This window comes from Hemicordylus capensis, chromosome 1 (assembly GCF_027244095.1).
Source record: "Hemicordylus capensis ecotype Gifberg chromosome 1, rHemCap1.1.pri, whole genome shotgun sequence".
In the NCBI taxonomy this organism is placed as follows: domain Eukaryota; kingdom Metazoa; phylum Chordata; class Lepidosauria; order Squamata; family Cordylidae; genus Hemicordylus; species Hemicordylus capensis.
The window spans coordinates 300,458,313-300,477,541 of NC_069657.1; the positions used below are offsets into that span (position 1 = coordinate 300,458,313).

The 19,229-nt window shown below is 43.2% G+C and overlaps 1 protein-coding gene across 1 annotated transcript in view; it reads right to left on the reverse strand.

Moving 5' to 3' along the window:
• Positions 1-19,229, reverse strand: part of LOC128337958 (protein eyes shut homolog) — a 219,504-nt gene that overhangs the window by 99,183 nt on the left and 101,092 nt on the right. The window contains exon 5 of the mRNA XM_053279776.1: positions 5,460-5,587. Within this exon, the coding sequence (XP_053135751.1) occupies positions 5,460-5,587 (128 nt within the window). The remainder of the gene's footprint in view (positions 1-5,459; positions 5,588-19,229) is intronic.

The following is a 19,229-nucleotide window of genomic DNA, read 5'->3' on the forward strand; positions in this document are numbered from 1 at the left end:
ACAGCGGCTCCTCAAAGCAGGAGCTGTTATATAGAGTCCCTCAGGGCTCCATTCTGTCACCACTGCTTTTTAATATTTACATGAAACCGCTGGGTGAAGTCATCAGGGGGTTTGGTGTTGGTTGTTATCAGTATGCTGATGACACCCAAATCTACTTCTCCTTTTCATCTTCATCATTAGGAAATGGCACTCATTCTCCAAATGCCTGCCTACAGGCAGTAATGGGCTGGACGAAGGATAACAAATTGAAGCTGAATCCAAACTAGATGGAGGTACTCATTGTAGAGGTTCAGAATCTGAGGGATGAGTTAGATCTTCCTGTGCTGGATGGGGTTACACTCCCCCGGAAGGAGCAGGTGCACAGCTTCGGAGTACTCCTGGACCCAGGCCTCACCCTGGTATCTCAGGTGGAGGCCATGGCCAGGAGTGCTTTCTATCAGCTCAGACTGATTTGAAAGCTGCGCCCATTCTTTGAAGAGGATGACCTCAAAACAGTGGTTCCTCAGATGGTAACCTCCAGGCTTGACTATTGTAATGCACTGTACGTGGGGCTGCCTTTGTATGTAGATCGGTAACTTCAGTTAGTTAAAAATGCGGCAGCCAGATTGGTCTCTGGGGAAACTGGAGAGACCATATTATGCCTTTTTTGAAACAGCTACACTGGCTGCCGATATGTTTCCGGGCAAAATACAAAGTCCTGGTTATTACCTTTAAAGCCTTGAATGGCTTAGATCCGGGTTATCTTAGAGAGCACCTTCTTCTACACAATCCCCACTGTACGTTAAGATAATCTGAGGAGGTCAGCATCCAGTTACTGCCGGTTTGTCTGGTGGCAACCCAGAGGTGGGCCTTCTCTGTAGCTGCCCCAGGGCTGTGCAATGCAGGCCCAGTAGAAATCCATAACCATAATTCATTGCTGGCCTTCAGGAGAGCCCTTAATACCTATCCATTTAGCCTGGCCTTCTATGGTTTTTAATTTGTTGTAAAATGTTTTTAATTGCTGTAAATGTGCAGCCTGGCTCTCCAGGGTTTTAAACTGTTTAAATGTTTTAATTGTTAAGTAGTTTTATGCTGCTTTAAATACTTTTTAAAAAATTGTTAATTGATTTTAATTGTTTTATTTTTATGTAAACTGCCCTGAGCCATTTTTGGAAGGGTGGTATATAAATCAAATAAATAAATAAATAAATAAATAAATAAATAAATAAATAAATGCATTAATGAATGAATGCCCTGTTGTGCATTGGTGACATGTAAGGGGGGGAAATATGCAAACTGAAAAAGAATAGGTGACATCCAGAGCTCTGGTGGAGCAGCACACCATCAATGGAAGCTCCTTCTGCAAGCAGAAGAGCTGCTGGCATGCCTTCCACTTTTGCAAGGAGTCCTTCTTTGAGTGGCAGGGTTCCTTGCACATGTTCTTCTGTGAGTACTACTCTCCTTCCAGCCACAAAAGTAGATGGTGCACCAATCTGGCAAAAGTGGATGCCACCCAACATGTGAAGTAGTTGTTTATAGTCTGAAAATCCTAAATGGATTAATGGTTCCTAATGCATTAGTGCCATTCTAGTAACAAGATCATGTACTTCAAGTCATCATAACTATTGTCAAGGCATTTCTGGTTTCTAAAAACAAGCTTTTAAGAATGCCTTAAACAGAAACAATGGCACTTTCAATGAATCCTTTCAGAAATGTCCAGATCCTGCACACTCTAAATAGTCTGCCCCAAATTAATGGCCAAAAATCTATAGAAGATACTCTGAACTAGTTAAGCTAGAATATCTGTTGATCAGGTCAAGGAAATGATAACACCAAACTCATTTTCAGATGAGACATAAATTATTAGGGGTGTGCAATTCGGGAATTCGGTGATTCGGTTCGGGACCAGAACCGAATCACCACTGTTCTGTTTTGTGCCCGAATATGGGCCACCCGAATCCCAATCCAAATTGATTCGGGTGGTAAAAAAGGGGCCCAGGGGCAAAATTTTGGGGTGGGGTGGTAGTGCCCAATGGGTGGAGTCTACCACCCCAATTTCAGGGGAATTGGGCAAAGGGCTGATTTTTGGGGAATTTTTGAAATTTTAGTGCCTTTGGGGCAGTTTGGGGGCATAGCATGGGATCTGGGCAAAAGGAGTGGGGGGGTGGTAGTGCATAATGGGTGCAGGCTACCACCCCAATTTCAGGGGGATTGGGCAAAGGGCTGATTTTGGGGGGATTTCTGAAGTTTTCATGTCTTTGGGGCAGATTGGGGCAGAAAGTGGGGACTGGGGCAGAATAGTGGGGTGGGATGGTAGTGCCTAATGGGTGGAGGCTACCACCCCAATTTCAGGGGGATTGGACAAAGGGCTGATTTTTTGAGAATTTTTGAAATTTTAGTGACTTTGGGGCAGTTTGGGGGCAGAAAGTGGATCTGCCCCAAAAGAGTGGGGTGGGGTGGTAGTGCCTAATGGGTGGAGGCTACCACCCCAATTTCAGGGGGATTGGGCAGAGGGCTGATTTTTTTGGAATATTTGAAGTTTTGGTGTCTTTGGGGCAGATTGGGGGCAGAAAGTGGATCTGCCCCAAAGGAGTGGGGTGGGCTGGTAGATAGTGCCTAATGGGTGGAGGCTACCACCTGTCCCCAATTTCAGCGTGATTGGGCAGAGGGGTGAATTTTGGTGAATTCTGAGGTTTGTCTTCATAAGGTGAAGTGTGCTAAATTGATTACTTCCTCATATTCATAGTAATTGAGAGTGTGAAAAAGTGAAAGTGGGGTCATGAGAGTTGTCTAATTGAAAAAAACCTCATTTGCTATGATAGAATGAGAATTCACACCTCAGAAGTTTTTCTGAAGGGATGTTATTCCCTTATTTTCTGAGGTGTGAATTCTCATTCAATGATAGCAAATGAGATTTTTTTCAAGAAAAGAACTCTCATGACCCCACTTTCACTTTTTTCACACTCTCACTTACTATGAATATTGAATGAATCAATCTACCACACTGCACTTTATGAAGAAAAAACTCAGAAAATCAACAAAATCCAGCCTTCTGGCCAATCACTCTGAAATTGGGGACGGGTGGTAGCCTCCACCCATTAGGCACTATCTACCAGCCCACCCCACTCTTTTGGGGCAGATCCACTTTCTGCCCCCAATCTGCCCCAAAGACACCAAAACTTCAAAAATCCCCAAAAAATCAGCTCTCTGCCCAATCCCCCTGAAATTGGGGTGTTAGCCTCCACCCATTAGGCACTACCACTCCAACCCACCCTTTTGGGGCAGATACACTTTCTGCCCCAAACTGCCCCAAAGACACAAAAACTTCAAAAATTCCCCAAAAATCACCCCTTTGTCCAATCCCCCTGAAATTGGGGTGGTAGCCTTCACCCATTAGGCACTACCACCCCACCCCACTATTCTGCCCCAGGCCCCACTTTCTGCCCCAAACTGCCCCAAAGACATGAAAAATTCAAAAATTTCCTAAAAATCATGCCTTTTCCCAATCCCCCTGAAGTTGGGGTGGTAGCCTGCACCCATTAGTCACTACCACCCCACCCCACTCTTTTTTCCCAGATCCGATGCTTTGCCCCCGAACTGCCCCAAAGTCACTAAAACTTCAAAAAATCCCCCCAAATCAACCATGAACCGAATCACCCGAATTTTTCATGCCCGAAATTCGGGTGATTGGGCTCGGGCATGAAAAATATCGGGGGACATTTGGGGTGATTCAGTTCGTCCCTGAATCACCCGAAATTGCTCATTTCGGGTACAGATCGTTCTGTGCCCGAAATTTTATGCACATCCCTATAAATTATTCTTACTCCAACACCATAACTGCAGTTATCAGAGAACACAAAATGGTATGGTTACCTCAGTGGACCATTGAGGTAAGCGTGCCATAATATTTTGTTATATTATACAGTTTGTTTTGAGTATTCCTGAAGCCTCCTAAAGCCTCCCTGCATTAACTTTAAAATAGCCTCTGGGCACAGCACTACTACACTTCTCCACAAGGCTGATTCATGTTAATAAAGTGGATTACAGAACAGCCTCATAGTATAATGCAGTCAGTGGTGCACCTAGGTAATTTTGGAGCCTGATCTTAAAGGCCTTTGGAGGCTGCCCTCCTCCCCTGCAAATTAAGCATCATTATGCTCAGCCAGGCAACCACACTACCTGGGACAGACTAAAGAGGATTTGGAGGCCCCCAGGGGCTGTGGTGGCCCTGGACTTCGGCCTGGAAGTCCAGAGGTAAGAGCACCTCTGAATGCAGTAGCAGATACTAAGAAAATATAGAATTTAAGATACGCTGTGCAGAGCACCTAGAAGAATGAGTGGTTCAGGAGATGGGGACAGAACTTTCTGTTGTATTCTATCTAGTAATCTTTTATGTTGTGTTGTTGAGAAGTTTGTCTCAGTGGGGATCATGTTGAGAGGGTGGGAGTGGAGTCACAACAGAATTGAAAGTGGATTACAGTAGAATTTAGTAGTTATCTGAATCAGTGGTTTCCTCTGACTCTAACCTATCAGTTCTTAATTTGCTTTTTCATTCACATTACCTCTACAAACACAGGCTTGGGAACACAGGCTTGCAAGGTATTGTATAGATTATCCCTATTTCAACATTTCACCAAGTATGCACAGAAACTTCACAAATTCTGTGTCAATTAGTTTGCTTTTTATTTCCATTGCTACAGTATTTCTCCATCACATCATGAATGATTCAAATTGGGATTCTGTTCAGACCATGGGGCTGTATCAAACACATCTATCAAATGCATGGACTTTGCAAGTTCATGTCTAATGTATTACTACCCTTTTATGTACCACATATTTTAATATTCTTCTTTTATGAATATGCTAAAAATTGGAGTTTGTTTACTCCATTTGAAAAATGCTCCACAGAACCCACTTTAAGATGGCCAAATAAAAGTCAAGCAAGTGTGAAGAGTACAAATTGTACTTCTTAATGGTGTGAGGAAATTGTCTATAAATCTATATAAACTGGAGTAGAATTAGATTCCTATATACCTGGGCTACTTTTCGCATTTGCAAAATGTATTTTTAAAATGTGCGGCCTTATTTTTAACACACTAATTGATTAATAATTAGACTGAAAATGATTATCATAGATCTATCTGTTAAGAATGATTATCATCATACTCTTTTCAAGGATGTTGTCATATACACACACTGAATCTTTCCAACTTGTCTTTCCAACTTGTTTCACTTGCAATATATATTTTATCTTACAGAATTCATGATGAAACAACATAAAACTCCTTCCAGGCTTCAATGATTTTAGTCGTCATTCCCCCCCCACCCTGAAAGATTGACTTCACATACAACATCACTGATAAGCTGGCAGACATTATTAAAAATGAACACAGCATCTTTTCTACATCTTCTCTGCCTCTGACAACCTTCTGCAAACAATTTCATATTATTAAATAACAAGATGTTTAAAATCATCTTACCTGCAACGATAGCCTTTCAATTCAACTACGCAGGTGCCATTATTTAGACAGGGGGATGGCTCACAGGTTGTTCGATTTTTTTCACAGAATTTTCCCATGAATGTTGGCAGACAGGCACATACAACATCCTAGAAAGCAGAAAGATTTAAACAAATATATAATTGCTCAATTTCAGAAATTAGAACTAATACTGCATTTAATCCAGTAATGTGTGCAGATCCCAAATATATATCACCATTATACATAGAGATCATTCTATGGCCCTATCTCTGGCCATATTCATCCCCATCACAGTACCTCCAGTGACTGTTGCTGGTGTCTGCCTTATGTTTCTTTAGATTGTGAGCCCTTTGGGGACAGAGATCCATCTTATTTATTTATTATTTCTCTGTGTAAACTGCCCTAAGCCATTTTTGGAAGGGCAGTATAGAAATCCAATGAATATATATATATATATATATATATATATATATATATATATATACGAGCCATGGTCAGCTTACAACTTGAATAGAAATGGTAGACTAAAAGGAATCCTACAAGAGGTTAAGAAACAGTTGCTAGAAAGTAATAAAACATCAATCGCACACAGTACCAATCAAAGACTTAACTAACAAATGGCCGTGAATAAGTAAGTAAAAACATACATACATACATACATACATACATACATACATACATACATACATGATAGGGTGGGTGGGAAAGCAGGCAGGAAGTGAGGAAGCCTGCAGAATCCTGCCTTCCCCACAGACAATTGCTGAGGACTCTCTGCGCTCACACATTGAGCACCCAGTTGGTGTGCCAGGATGCATTGTCCTGCCCCTGGAAATCCCACAAGGCATTGTGCAAGTGCACAGTGCAGTGTGTGGAACCCCCCATTGATGGGAGGATGCCTGTCCGTGTGTCAGCACTGACTGAAAGCAGCCGGTACTAATGCACAGTCAAGCAAATGCAGCTAAGGGAGCACTCGCTCCCTTAACCCCATTTAAGAGGCAGGCTCCCCAGGCTGGTTTGCTGCCGAGATGCTCCTGCAGGTTCTCCCGGGCAGCCAAGCCTGGGCTTAGCCCAGGCTTGGCTGCTTGTGTGAACAGCCTCATAGTATAATGTAGTAGCAGATGCTAAGAAAGTATAGAATGTAAGAGACGTCAAAGCACCTGGAAGAACGAGTGATTCAGGAGTCGGGGACATCATTTTCTGTTGAATTCTATCTAGTAATCTTTTGTGTTGTGTTGTTCACAAGTTTGTCCCAGTGGGGATCATGTAGAGAAGGTGGGAGTGGAGTCACAAAGGAAAAGGGAGTGAAAAGAGAAGGAGAAAATAGTTGTTGCTGAATAAACCTTTAATTAATATACATAAGATTGATTTGTGTGTATGAGGGAAGTAGGGCTGTGCACAAAACTGACAGGTGCAGTTTGGTTCGAGTCCAAATTGGACCCAAACAGGACTGGGACAGTTTATTTATATATTAGATAGATAGATATAGATACACACACACATACACACATTTATGTACTTGGCCATGGGGGTGTCCCCTCCCCCCACTGGCCTTCCTAAAAGCAAAAATCACCCTGTTTGGTCATTCTTTGGCCCTTTATGGGCCTTTCCCCCTTGCAGTGGCCTCCAAAATGCATGGGCCCATTGAGCATGAGCGGCAGCCTCCCAAATGGCCACCATGACAGGCGAAAGGCCTGGAAAAGGCTGAAGAATGCCTGAATCGGGCAATTTTTGCCACAAGGAAAGCTGCCGAGGGAGGCGAACCACTGCGGACCCTCCCATGACCTTGGAGAGCCCCCCTGAAAGGGTAAGTACTATTTTTAAAAAATTGACTAGTGAACCCCCTAAATGGCCGGGGGGTGGGGTTCGGTCCGAGGTCGGACTGAATGGGGTGGTTCAGTTTGACCCTGAACTGTTGGACCAAACCAGTTCAACATCAAACCCATTCTACATAGAACCTGTTTACACATCCCTAGAGAGAAGCAACTATAAAACATTTGGCAATGGGATTTTGAACCTACAAAGCATGTGAGCTTGCAAAGCTTGTGAATGTTCCAGCAACCTCATTGCATTGCATCACTGGGTCTACATTCCTACACTGCTTTCTACTATCACTGATGCTGGTTGTTTCTCCAGCTTCTTGACCTAGACAACCCCGGAAGGTACATTTTCCTTCTGGACTCTGCTGTTCAGTGGATGCCCACTGCAGCATGACTCATATCCCACCACCACCTTTCTTGCCCACCCTAGGTAAACCAGCTCTTCCCTGGAAGCAATGAAGGTCCTATTTCTAAAATTACTTCCTCACTATACTGCTATACAGAGTCCTGATCTTATTCTAGCAAAGCAGCAGGCTATATTGTTTCACTGCCTGGGCCATGAAAGCCAGATAATATATAATCATTTGCTTTTTCCTGCCAACTTGGAAGGGGATGCTAGTTCTTATGCAGGTACTCTTCAAGGCTTACATGTGTTGGAGCTAGGACCCTGGCAGCATCAACTCTCTGCTGCAATGTCTGATAGAGACCACTGTTGCAGGGATTAGGGTCATGGATATGGATAAAAGTGCTGGACTCCTCCCCTCTTTGTCCTTCCAGTGTTAGCCTCCATTTTGTCTCTCCAGAGATGGCTGTTTGTTTTTGGTCTCTCTCTTCAGCCATGAGCTACAGCAGAAATTAAGCTGCAGGCTTTTTCACATTTGTTTGTAACCTTTTCTTTAAATAAAACCTTGTAGTTCTTCAGTACTAAAGAACTGTCTCAAGACCTCTTGCTTTGCTGCTTTCTCACCAAAATGGTTTTGCTTTGCTATTTGGGGACTGAACTGCCATTTCCCCCTTACAAGGTGATCATTTCAACCCAACTTTGAGTGTGTGATTGTTGAATGTTAAAAGTTCTATTCTAGATCCCAGCTACCTGGAGCAATCCCAGAACGGGCTTATAGCTCACTTCTCCAATGGAATGGAGGGTGTGTGTGTTCACACATCGGCCAGATTCACACTGAAGTCCATCCAAGATATTGAGGAGCACTTCAGACACAATTCAGGTTTTTTATTGCGCAAATCTACTTTTGACATTGGTTTGGTTTTTTTTAAAAAAATTGAACTCACAGTAAAGCCCCGCAGTAAAGCCTACTCTCTGGGAAAGCTTCTGGTGTATCTGTCAATCAGTATATTACAGCATTTTGTGCCTTGAGTGTAACGTGTGAGTTTTCCAGCTTTACTGATGAAATAATCAGGGATCAGATTGTTATGAAAGCAAACTGCTCCAAACTGCATGAAAAACTGCTATTGAAGTACAAACTTACCTTGGATAAAGTTATAGAGATGACTAGGATGGTGGAAAATGCTCTTCACTGTCTCTCTTTGGTACCCCCAAACCCACCTTCTGAAATTCAGTGGTACTGTCTAAATCCTTCCACACCCAATCTTCTCATATGGCACAGCCCCAGACAGTGGTAGCACAAGAAAGGAGGATCTACCATTGCTACCAATGTGGAGACTCTGCCCACAAGACAATTTTGCTCACTGTCCTGCATGGAAGGTCACTTGCAACAGATTGAAAAAAAGGTGGACACTTTGCTAAGGTTTGCAAATCTGATGTCCATTCCATTACTGATTTACCATATGATAAGGATGAGGCAGCTGACCCACTTCCTGACAGCATTTTAAGTGTGACATAGTCAGAGCCTGATTGCTTCTCTACATTGTCAAGTTAAACTTAATGGCCATGAAGTGCGGATGCTGGCTGATTTTGGTTCTCTGTACACTATAATTTTCCATCTACATTACAAGAAACTCTTCACTACATCATATCTGCCTTCGGGCATCCACCCATGGGAATACTTCACTGCTATCCTGGAATGCAAAGGACATACTGCAGAAGGGAAAATGTACATGTCACACTTTGGACTCTGTGAGTATTACTCTAAACATGTTAGACAAATTGCCTCCAAACTTGCTCTATTGCATCTTTTCTTTTAAAAAAGAAAGTAGCATTTAATGGGGATGCATCCTTCAAGGCTAATTTTCAGATTATCAAATCCACCATTGCTGAAAGCCCTGCTCTCACTTCTTTTAACATCAACAGGCACACTATTGTAACCACTGATGCTTCTGAATATGGTTTGCTGTCTTGACCCAGCAAAAAGGGGACAGGGAAATTACAGTTGCCTTTGCTTCCAGAGTGCTTACTGTTTCAGGGAAGATGTATGAAGTCAATGAAAAAGAAGCTCTAGCATGTTTCTGGGTGGTGAAGCACTTGTGACTTACTTGTGAAGCAGAAAATTCACTTTATGGTCAGACCATAAACTCTGCTTTATTTACTATGTGGGGATCAAGTTGAACAACCTCAAGAATAACTAAATAGATCACCAGACTTATGGACTTTGATTTCCAGGGGGAATATCCTCCAGGATTTCAGAATACAACTGCAAATTGTTTATCTCAATTTCCACTTCCAGGCCAACAGAAGATCTCAGAACCATGAGGACGAAGTAGTAGCAATTGTGCAAATAGCTTCATCTAGTCATGGAGTCATCACATTTTTTGAATGTAAATTGGCCCTCAGAGCTGATCAAGTACTTACTGAGCTTAAACCTTACATAACTAATGGATGGCCATACAAAAACAAGGTATCTGAACGTCTTCAACTACACATGCACATAGCAAATGAGCTGTCTCTTCTCAATGAGTTGGTGCTGAGTACTGATCGTTTGGTGGTGCCAATCTCCTTACAAGCAAAATTGATCAAAATTGCCCATGAAGCAAATTACCCTGGACATGAACTTGACTAAAAGGCAAATCAGAGAAAGTTTTTGGTGGTCAGGTATGGACAAACATATTGAAAATGTAATCTGGCACTGTATGGCTTGTGCTGTATCTGACAAATTGCAGAAGACTTTAACCATCTCCTTGACTCCAGTAGAGTACCCCAATCATCCTAGGGAAAAATGTGCTCTGAATACAATGGAGCCTTTTGATAACCAACCCAAAAAACCCAAGATTTGTTATAGTGATGGTGGATTACTATTCCAGGTGGCCAGAAGTTTCATTTGCTGATGATATTGCAAAAAACAAGGTGATCCAATTCATGGCTGCCGTTTTTGCAAGAGAAAGTCTTCCTAAAGAACTAGTGTCTGACAATGGGGGACAACTTGCTTGATTTGAAATGAAGCAATATTTGCATAACCATGGGATAAAACCCAAGGCTCTTTCCATGGATCATCCTCAAGGGAATTGTACTTTGTACCATCCCTGAATGAGAAGCAACAAAAATATAATCAGAAAAGGGGTGCAAAGCAGCAAACATTTCAGGAATGGGACTTTGTTCGAGTATGGCTGCCTTGTAAAGTGAGAAAGGGATGTACCCAGGACTTCGAAATGTGCATGGTAGGAGATCACCTAAAAGACTTCAAGACTTTGTCACTACATTTTTAATCAATTCAATTTTTGGTTGTTATAAAGGGGAAGGTAGTGTTGTATTCTATCTACTAATTTTTTATTTTGTGTCATTGAGCAATTTGTCTCAGTGGGGATCCTGTAGAGAGTGTGGGAGGGTAGGGCTTTATGAGCCAGCTTGGTTCGAACTGGGCCCGAGGTTGAGCCAGCTTGGCTCAATGGAGATGGGGTCGAATCAGGTTGGTTCGAGACAGGCAGGGGTGAGAGGTGTCAAAAGTATAGAGGAGGTGGGAGGGGAGTAAATCTGTACTTACAAGTAGAAGCCACAGCTGCAGCAATGGAAGCCATGAGGACTGGCAAGGGTGGGGGCAGATCCCCCCGCTACACCAGCAGCTTCCACCTGAGTAGCCTGTGCTGATGGTGGCCTGATTTGGGGCCTCTGAGCATGTGCAGAGGCCATTTCAGCAACCTCCCCACATGCGCGGAGGCCATTTGAATAAGAACCACAGCTTCTACATGTAAGTACAAATTTACTCCCCTATCTCCTCCTCTATACTTTTGAAAGCCCCTCTACCCCTGTACTGGTAAAGGGGGATCCTCATCAGATTCCCCTTTACCAGTATAGCTCTGAGCCCATTGAATCAGCTCAGTTTGAACTCAAACTGGGGCCAGTTCAACTGGGCCAAAACCAAGCCAAACTGGCCATTCTGGTTTTGTGCATATCCCTAGTGGGGGATGGAGTCAGAAAGCAAAAGGGAAAGAAAGGAGGGGAAAATGGAGTTGTTAATGAATAATCCTTTAGCTGCTCCTCGGAGGAAAACTGGGATATAAATTTAAAAATAAGTACATAAATAAATAAAAGAGTTAATCTACATAAGATTCCATTGAGGGAAGTAGCTATAAAACACTTTCCCTTTAAAGAACTGTGCTCCAGTCCCCAGCTTGCTTAATTCTGCTTTTAGGGCTGATTCATATGCTCCTTTTTAATATGATTAAGTCAATGTGAAATTATTTTGCCACATCTGTTTCACTGGTTAATACACAGCCATACAATTGTGCTTCACTATGTAGACATGGTAACTTGTATATGACATAATCAAATGGTTTTCTCCTGCAAGTTTCATTAAAAATGGGAGAAATGTTACTTAGAATAACTCCCACTTGTTTTCTCTCATTCCTCCTTCCCTTTTGTTGACACTACCTTTTCTTAAATAGAGAAGCATTTGTTTCATTTTTCTTTACAATCTAATGAAAGCATCCTGCTGTCTCTTCAAATGTGCTAAGCAGCGATCAAAAACTGTTGTTGATCATTAGATCTGATCCACATTGTGTATCTTTGGTGGCAACTGTCTTTTTTTGTTTTACTAGTTATGCTTTCTCTAGTCGCAACAACGCTCCAAACAAGCAGATGCCCTGACCTTTCCATCACAAAGTGCCACTGCGGGATTAAGTGGCATCATTTCCCTAACTTTTTATTTACAAATATGCCCACAATAATAACAACAACAAATATTTCTATACAGCTTTTCAAGAAAAGTTCCCAAAGCAGTTTACATAGAGAATGAATGAATGAATGAATGAATGAACGAACGAACGAATGAAATGGATCCCTGTACCCAAAGGGCTCACAATTTATAAAGAAACATAAGATAGGCACCAACAACAGTCACTGGAGGTACTGTGCTGGGGGTGGATAAGGCCAGTTACTCTCCCCCTACTAAATAAAGAGAATCACCACATTAAAAAGGTGCCTCTTTGCCAAGTTAGCATAAAGCTATTACACATTGATCCCTCAAATTCTGAATCTATTATATTGATCCTGCTAATTCTGGAATTTCTGCATCATTAATTGACTTGTGGGGTAGGCCAAGTGAATGGTCTGAAAACATCAAAGATTGCAGCATTGCTAAACTAAGCAGGTGTGGACAGAATCAGTCTGCTGGAGGGGGATCTCATGTAATATCAGGAACATAGGAACATAGGAAGCTGCCATATACTGAGTCAGACCATTGGTCTATCAAGCTCAGTATTGTCTGCACAGACTGGCAGCTGCTTCTCCAAGGTCACAGACAGGAATCTCTCTCAGCCCTATCTTGGAGAAGCTAGGGAGGGAACTTGGAACCTTCTGCTCTTCCCAGAGCGGCTTCATCCCCTGAGCGGAATGTCTTACAGTCCTCACACATCAAGTCTCTCATTCAGATGCAACCAGGGCAGACCCTGCTTATTTAAGGGGACAAGTCATTCTTGCTACCACAAGACTAGCTCTCCTCAGGATATATTTATAATAAATTGTTCTTTTTAAAAAGACTTGAAGGTTTAATTACACATGATAATGTAGTTAGTATATAGTGAGGCAATTCTCATGACCTCCAAAAGGCGGGCTAAGGGAGCCTAGCCCACTTTTTGGTGGTTGTATGCTGCAACGGGAGCCATGTGGCTGCCGGCAGCAAACCCTGCTAATTCTCCCTCCCCTTAGCCCAGGTTAGCAAGCGCTCCGCTAACCCGAGTTTTTTGGTTGTGTGTTGCTGCGGTGCAGCTCCGCACCGCAGCAACATGTGAGGAGACAGCCTCCCGGGCTCAGGGGTCTCTCCCGGATGCCTCATGTGCTTGTGCGGGGCATCCTGGAACTTCCGGGAGCCACATGGCCCCCGATCCCTGCAGCTCCCGCCAACTCCATAATGGAGCCAGCAGTCGTGTGGGCGGCCAATCCAGCCGCCCAGGGCTTCCTGCCTGCTCGTCTGCAGGGAGAGTGGGCCAAGCCTGCTCTCCCCACAAACCTCTTCCCGGTGAGTGGCATTGATCATGAGATTCGCCTCATTATGTCTGAGATAATTTGTGTCTCCAAACATAGCAGAAGATTGTTAAATGGGAGCAACAGCCACTCAACATTAGATGAAGTAGCAGGCTAAATATTGGATGAGGCAGCAGGCTATGAGTCAGAAAGAAGAACTCCACCACCTCCTAAACCTCAAGATGACAACTAAAGTGTAGGTGCTCAGCCAAGAACTGGAGGACCTGTAATGGAAAGCTGAAAATGGGAGGCTACCAATAGAAGGTCAGCAATGGATGGCAACTCATAATGGAAGAATCTGCCAAGCGGGAAGTGTCAAACTGCTTAAGACCAGACCACTTGCAGCACTGAGATCTTCTTATTTCTTCCACTAATAGAAATAGATTTGTTTGTTTTCTTTAAAAATTTACAGTGGAAGGTACTTCATAGGATTTGCTCTACTTTTATACACTCTCAAGGGTGTAATTCTAATCCCCTTTGTAAAGCCAATAAACTGGCCTAAGGGGGAAAGTGATTTGTATCTTTTAAAGCAGCTGCCTTTAGCAATTACATCCAGCTTTACTTGGAGATACTTCAGGGACCGCACTCAGAATAACCATCTTGTTTTATTGTTTGCTTTGATTATTTCTGCATTGTGGTAACAGTATAAGTAACTGATCTGTAATGTAAGCATTGTGAAACAGTATTTCCCAGCTGTGCAGCCGCTGCACCTTAGGAACCTATATGCTTTGTGAAAGGTCTGATTATACTCATGTTGTATTTTGGATCCATGCCTGCTATGGCATCTCTTAAGCTGTCTCATAACTTGCTCCAGCTTTTAATAATGAATGCTTGCAAATGCTCTTTCTTATTAGATTTAATGGCTGTTTTGTTTTGTTTTCAAAGTTATTTTATAACTCTATCAGTTGCACTATCATTCTGGGAGTAGATTGCCATGAGCAAACCTTTGAGTAAAAATGTTTGGAGTGGGCTGCATATGTCCCTGGCATCTCCAAGACAGGGCTGAGGGAGCCTCCCCACTGCAACCTTGGAGAAGCCACTGCCAGTCTGGGTAGACAATCCTGAGCTAGATGGACCAATGGTCTAACTCAGTGAGGCTATTTACACGCATGTGTAAAACTGGGCTAAGGGAGCCCAGCCCGGTTTTGCATGAGTGAACCATGGTTGCCAGACTGTGGGGAGCCCGTGGAGGGGGAATCACCATGATTCATCAATTTCTCACACAGTGCATCATGTTATTTCCGGGGGCTGGGACAACACATCCGGGGTCCTGACCCTCCCTGCTGCCTGGGTGTGCAGGGAATCGTCTGGGCGTGTGGGGAGTGCACCCAGCAATGCCACATCCATAGTCTGCAGGGAATGTAGGTTTAACCCACCTTCCCCACAGCCCACTCTGGAGGCCTTCTCACTACTCGTGAGAAGAGCCTCCGTATATGGCAGCTTCCTATGTCTATTCTTTGATCTTGCGGACCACTGAAAAGCAAAACCATGTAAGATCCAACAGGTAAAGATGAGTCACACTTTCCTGACTCCCTGAAACATAATTTGGTAGGTTTCTACTTCAAAACCTAGCTGGCACCTGGCATAATTTACCTAATATTAACCCTTTCAGGCCTAAAATTGTTCTTTTGGAAGTTCCCTTATATGAACAGTGAAAATAATGCCAGGGGAAACTATGTGGAATTTAGAGTTCATAATTTACTCCCACAACCTGAGAATTCCTTCAAAAGAAATACTGTACATACCACATGAAAATAACATAATATCTCACAGTGATTTTCCCATGCCAAAAACAGTAAAATGAGTCCCAGCAGGGGAAAAACAGGACTTAAATCATGTTAAGGTTTTATTCTGCTTTCCCCCCTTTTAAATTTCAAAGGAGGCATGCTTCACATACACTGGAGCAATGTCTATCCCCACATCCATAAATCTAAAACTTTGGGCTATGCTGAATAATCATCCACAAACATTTTGGGGCCAACACATTGCTATGGGAGGATATAAATGTGACATTGTCAAATGGCCAATCTGATTTACGAATACGATGAATATTTATATACTGCTTTTCAATAAGTTCCCGAAGTGGTTTACAGATAGATAGATAGATAGATAGATAGATAGATAGATAGATAGATAGATAGAATGGCTCCCTTTCTCCAAAGGGCTCACAGTCTAAAAAAGAAATGTAAGATGGACACCAACAACAGCCACTGGAGGGATGCTGTGAGGGGTTGGATAGGGCCAATTGCTCTCCCCCTGCTAAATAAAGATAACCACCACTTTTAAAAAGGTGTCTCTTTGCTCAGTTAGCAGGGGAAATTATTTGGTTGCATTATCATGTCACCCAGCCAATTCAGAGTGAAGGGAACGCAACCTGAATTGCATTGAAATGCATAAACACTCTTGTGCCTTTTTGAGTCCACCTAAAGTTGCCCAAACAGGACTTTTTGATGGAGATGCAACTCCTGATGGCATCAACTCCTAGCACCAGCAACCCTATTGACCAATAGGGGCATTCCCCCTCTGTCCATGCTTTCTCTACTCTGATTCCTCTTTGTTAGACTGATGATGATCTCAGGTTTCATTCTCTCATCTGAGAGAGATACTTCCTTCTTCTCCCTTCCCTCTTCCTGTTTGTAGCTAGCAATGAGGCATGATAGGTCTTCTCTATCTCCCTGTTGGATTTCCCGAAAAAATGACTTTATTTAGAACATTAACTCCACGTGTCCATACAATATTAATTAGCAGTGCTCCCTTAGCTGTGCAGCCGTACACTTGTTACAAAGAATGAAAGCATTCCTGAAATGTTCACCCTGCTTCCCATTTTGACTCAGCACATACTAAAAATATGTGCTGTTGTTTTTTAAAAAAATTCTTTCTCTTTGGTGCTATTTGTCAGATTCTGCCACATTCTGCTCAAAATTCTCAACACAGAGATGAATGCTATCCTATCAGACCTGGATGTAATCAGTATCCTTAGCAATAGCTTTTTATACATTTTCTGCTGCAGAGTGTGTTCCGTCTTAACAGTCTAGAGAACAAATGCCAGTGGAAGTCAAGTTTAACAGCACTTTACACAGTACATAAGGCATTCTTCTCAGTTACAGCTTGGTAATGGACAGAGGTCAGCACAAAACACACTGATTCACTTATCTCAGAGACAGGAACAGGAAGGAGAAAAACAGAAACATCCAGAAACCCAACCAACAGCAGAACAAAGTGAAACTCCTCCTTCCCTTTCATTATAACTCCTTTTTTACAGTGTCCCCTATAGACTTATAGCAGATTACATCCAAACTATACAATGAAGCTATTCCCATGATCCACGGAAAGCAGGCTAAGGGAGCTTAGCCCACTTTTCGTGGATCATGGGAACCACTGGGCTCACAGGTGAGCCCGATGCTCCCCAGGTGGCTAGCTCGCCTAAAGCATCCTCCCCTTAAATGAGGTTGACAGAGTGAACACTCCATTAACCTCTTTTCATTGCTCGTGTGTCACTGCAGTGTGCAGCAACACATGAGTAGATCACCAAGTGGGAGGCTGCAAGCAGCCTCCCGGGCTCGGGGGTCTCTGCAGGGTGCCCTATGCACTCGTGCGGGGCATCCTGGAATTTTGGGGGCCATGTGGCCCTCGATCCCTGCAGCCCCTGCAGGCTCCGTGATGAAGCTGGCAACTGTGAGGGCAGCTGATCTGGCCACCCAGAAAGGAGCCAGTGATTGTCTGTGGGGAGGTAAGTGCTTTTGGGCTTCCTCCCCGCAGAAGGCGGTAGCCTCCTGCAGTGATTGTGAGGATCGCTTCAATATGTGCTAAGATGTACCTATCGTATTTACCCAAATCGAAGATGACCCCGAATTTAAGATGACCCCCTTAAAGAGTATAGGTTATATAAAGGTTATACCTACTGTACATTTATTCAAAAGCAACAGGACCCTGAATTTAAGGTAACCTCCCCATTTCTAATATCAAAAAACTTGGAAAAAACCTAGTCTTGGATTCAGGTAAATACATTACTTCATATCCCAACCATTTCTCCAAAGTTTTCAGACATTAAAGCTATTCTCACAATTGATCGAAACCGGGCTAATGGAGCCCAGCCCAGTTTTGATCCATTGTGGTAATCACCAGGCTTGCAAGCCTGACTAACAATCCCTCCCATTAAACAATGTTAATGGAGTGAGCATTCCGTTGACCTTGTTTTTTGGAACATGTGTCAGCCACGGCTGCAAGCACACTTCGGGTGGGGGGAGGAGAGGGGCACGCCAGGAAGGTACCGTGCACTCGTGTGGTGCCTTCCTGGGGTTCAGGAGGCAAGGGTGCCGCATGGCAGTGTGGCCCTTCTCCCGACCGAGCCGCGGCTGGGTGAGCAGCACCCGGCTGGAGCAGCCGCTTGTCTGGGTGGCCGATCTGGCTGCCCAGCAATGAGTGACTGCTCATCTGTGGGGAGAGTGGGCTAAGCCCGCTCTCCGCACCAAATCCCATCTAGCGCTTCACACGGATCATGTGAAGTGCCTCACGTGCTAACGATTAAGGACTGACAATTTCATTTTAGTGACTGCTAACATTAAGAAGACTATCTGCAATTTTGGAGATATGCAATATTTGTCTGGGACTGACACCATTTAAATATGAATGGCATCATTCTCCAAAAGCTAGACATTTACTGCAACAGATAGATTGATATAGGAAAGATGGAGAAGAGGGAACACATTCAGTTTCATAATACAGTTCATGCTTCCTTTAATCAATTTTATTAGCAGCAACTAGTTTAAGTTTGGATCCCATATGTTAACATTGTCAGAAGTTGGCAGTGCCAGTTCAGGCTATGGAAGAAGAAAGAGGGTAAGGGAGCACCTCAAGCTACTCTGCAAAGAAGGAAGCAACTTGAGGATGCTTGGGTTTGGGGTTTGAGGAGCTTGGGTTTGGCTGGTTTTCCCCTTGTGCCTATTTAGCCTGGAGTTTCCCAGAGTTGGGCACTTGGGGTTTAAGAGATTAGCACAGGAACACAGGATGACCCTTTCAGGATCAGGCTTAAGGCCTATCTAATGCAGCATCTTATATCCCACAGTAGCCAACAGATTCCTCTACAAGCAAGAGATGAAAGCATGCTTCCGTTCCTGCCTGACTCCTGCTTTCTTTCTAAGTTTGGTTAGGTCCAGTATATTCTCAATAAAGCTGTAGCCCATGCCATTCCCTTTATGACTTCTGTCTTCCTTCCTTGGGCAATGGTTAGTTGGTCTTTCAATTTATCTTTTTAAAAGGTTTACTCCTTTGTTATTTGAGCCTTTTAAAGTTACACCAATGAAAGAAGAAGAGGGAGATAATGCCTTTCAAAATATGCCCCCATTATCAGACCTTTTCTTCCTTCTCCTCAATTTACACTTCACTTTAAGTAACAAGAAAAAGCAACAATGGGGAGCAATCAATAACTAATAAAGGAGAGTGTAAAAAGCATCATGTTTTCAGAAGACTTTTCTTTAGGACAGAGAGAAAATAGCCAAATAATTTAGTTTCTTTGGTGAACTCAAATCAAGTCAGGATGACAACAGGAAAAATACCTTCATGGTGCTATTGTCAAAGCCCCAAACT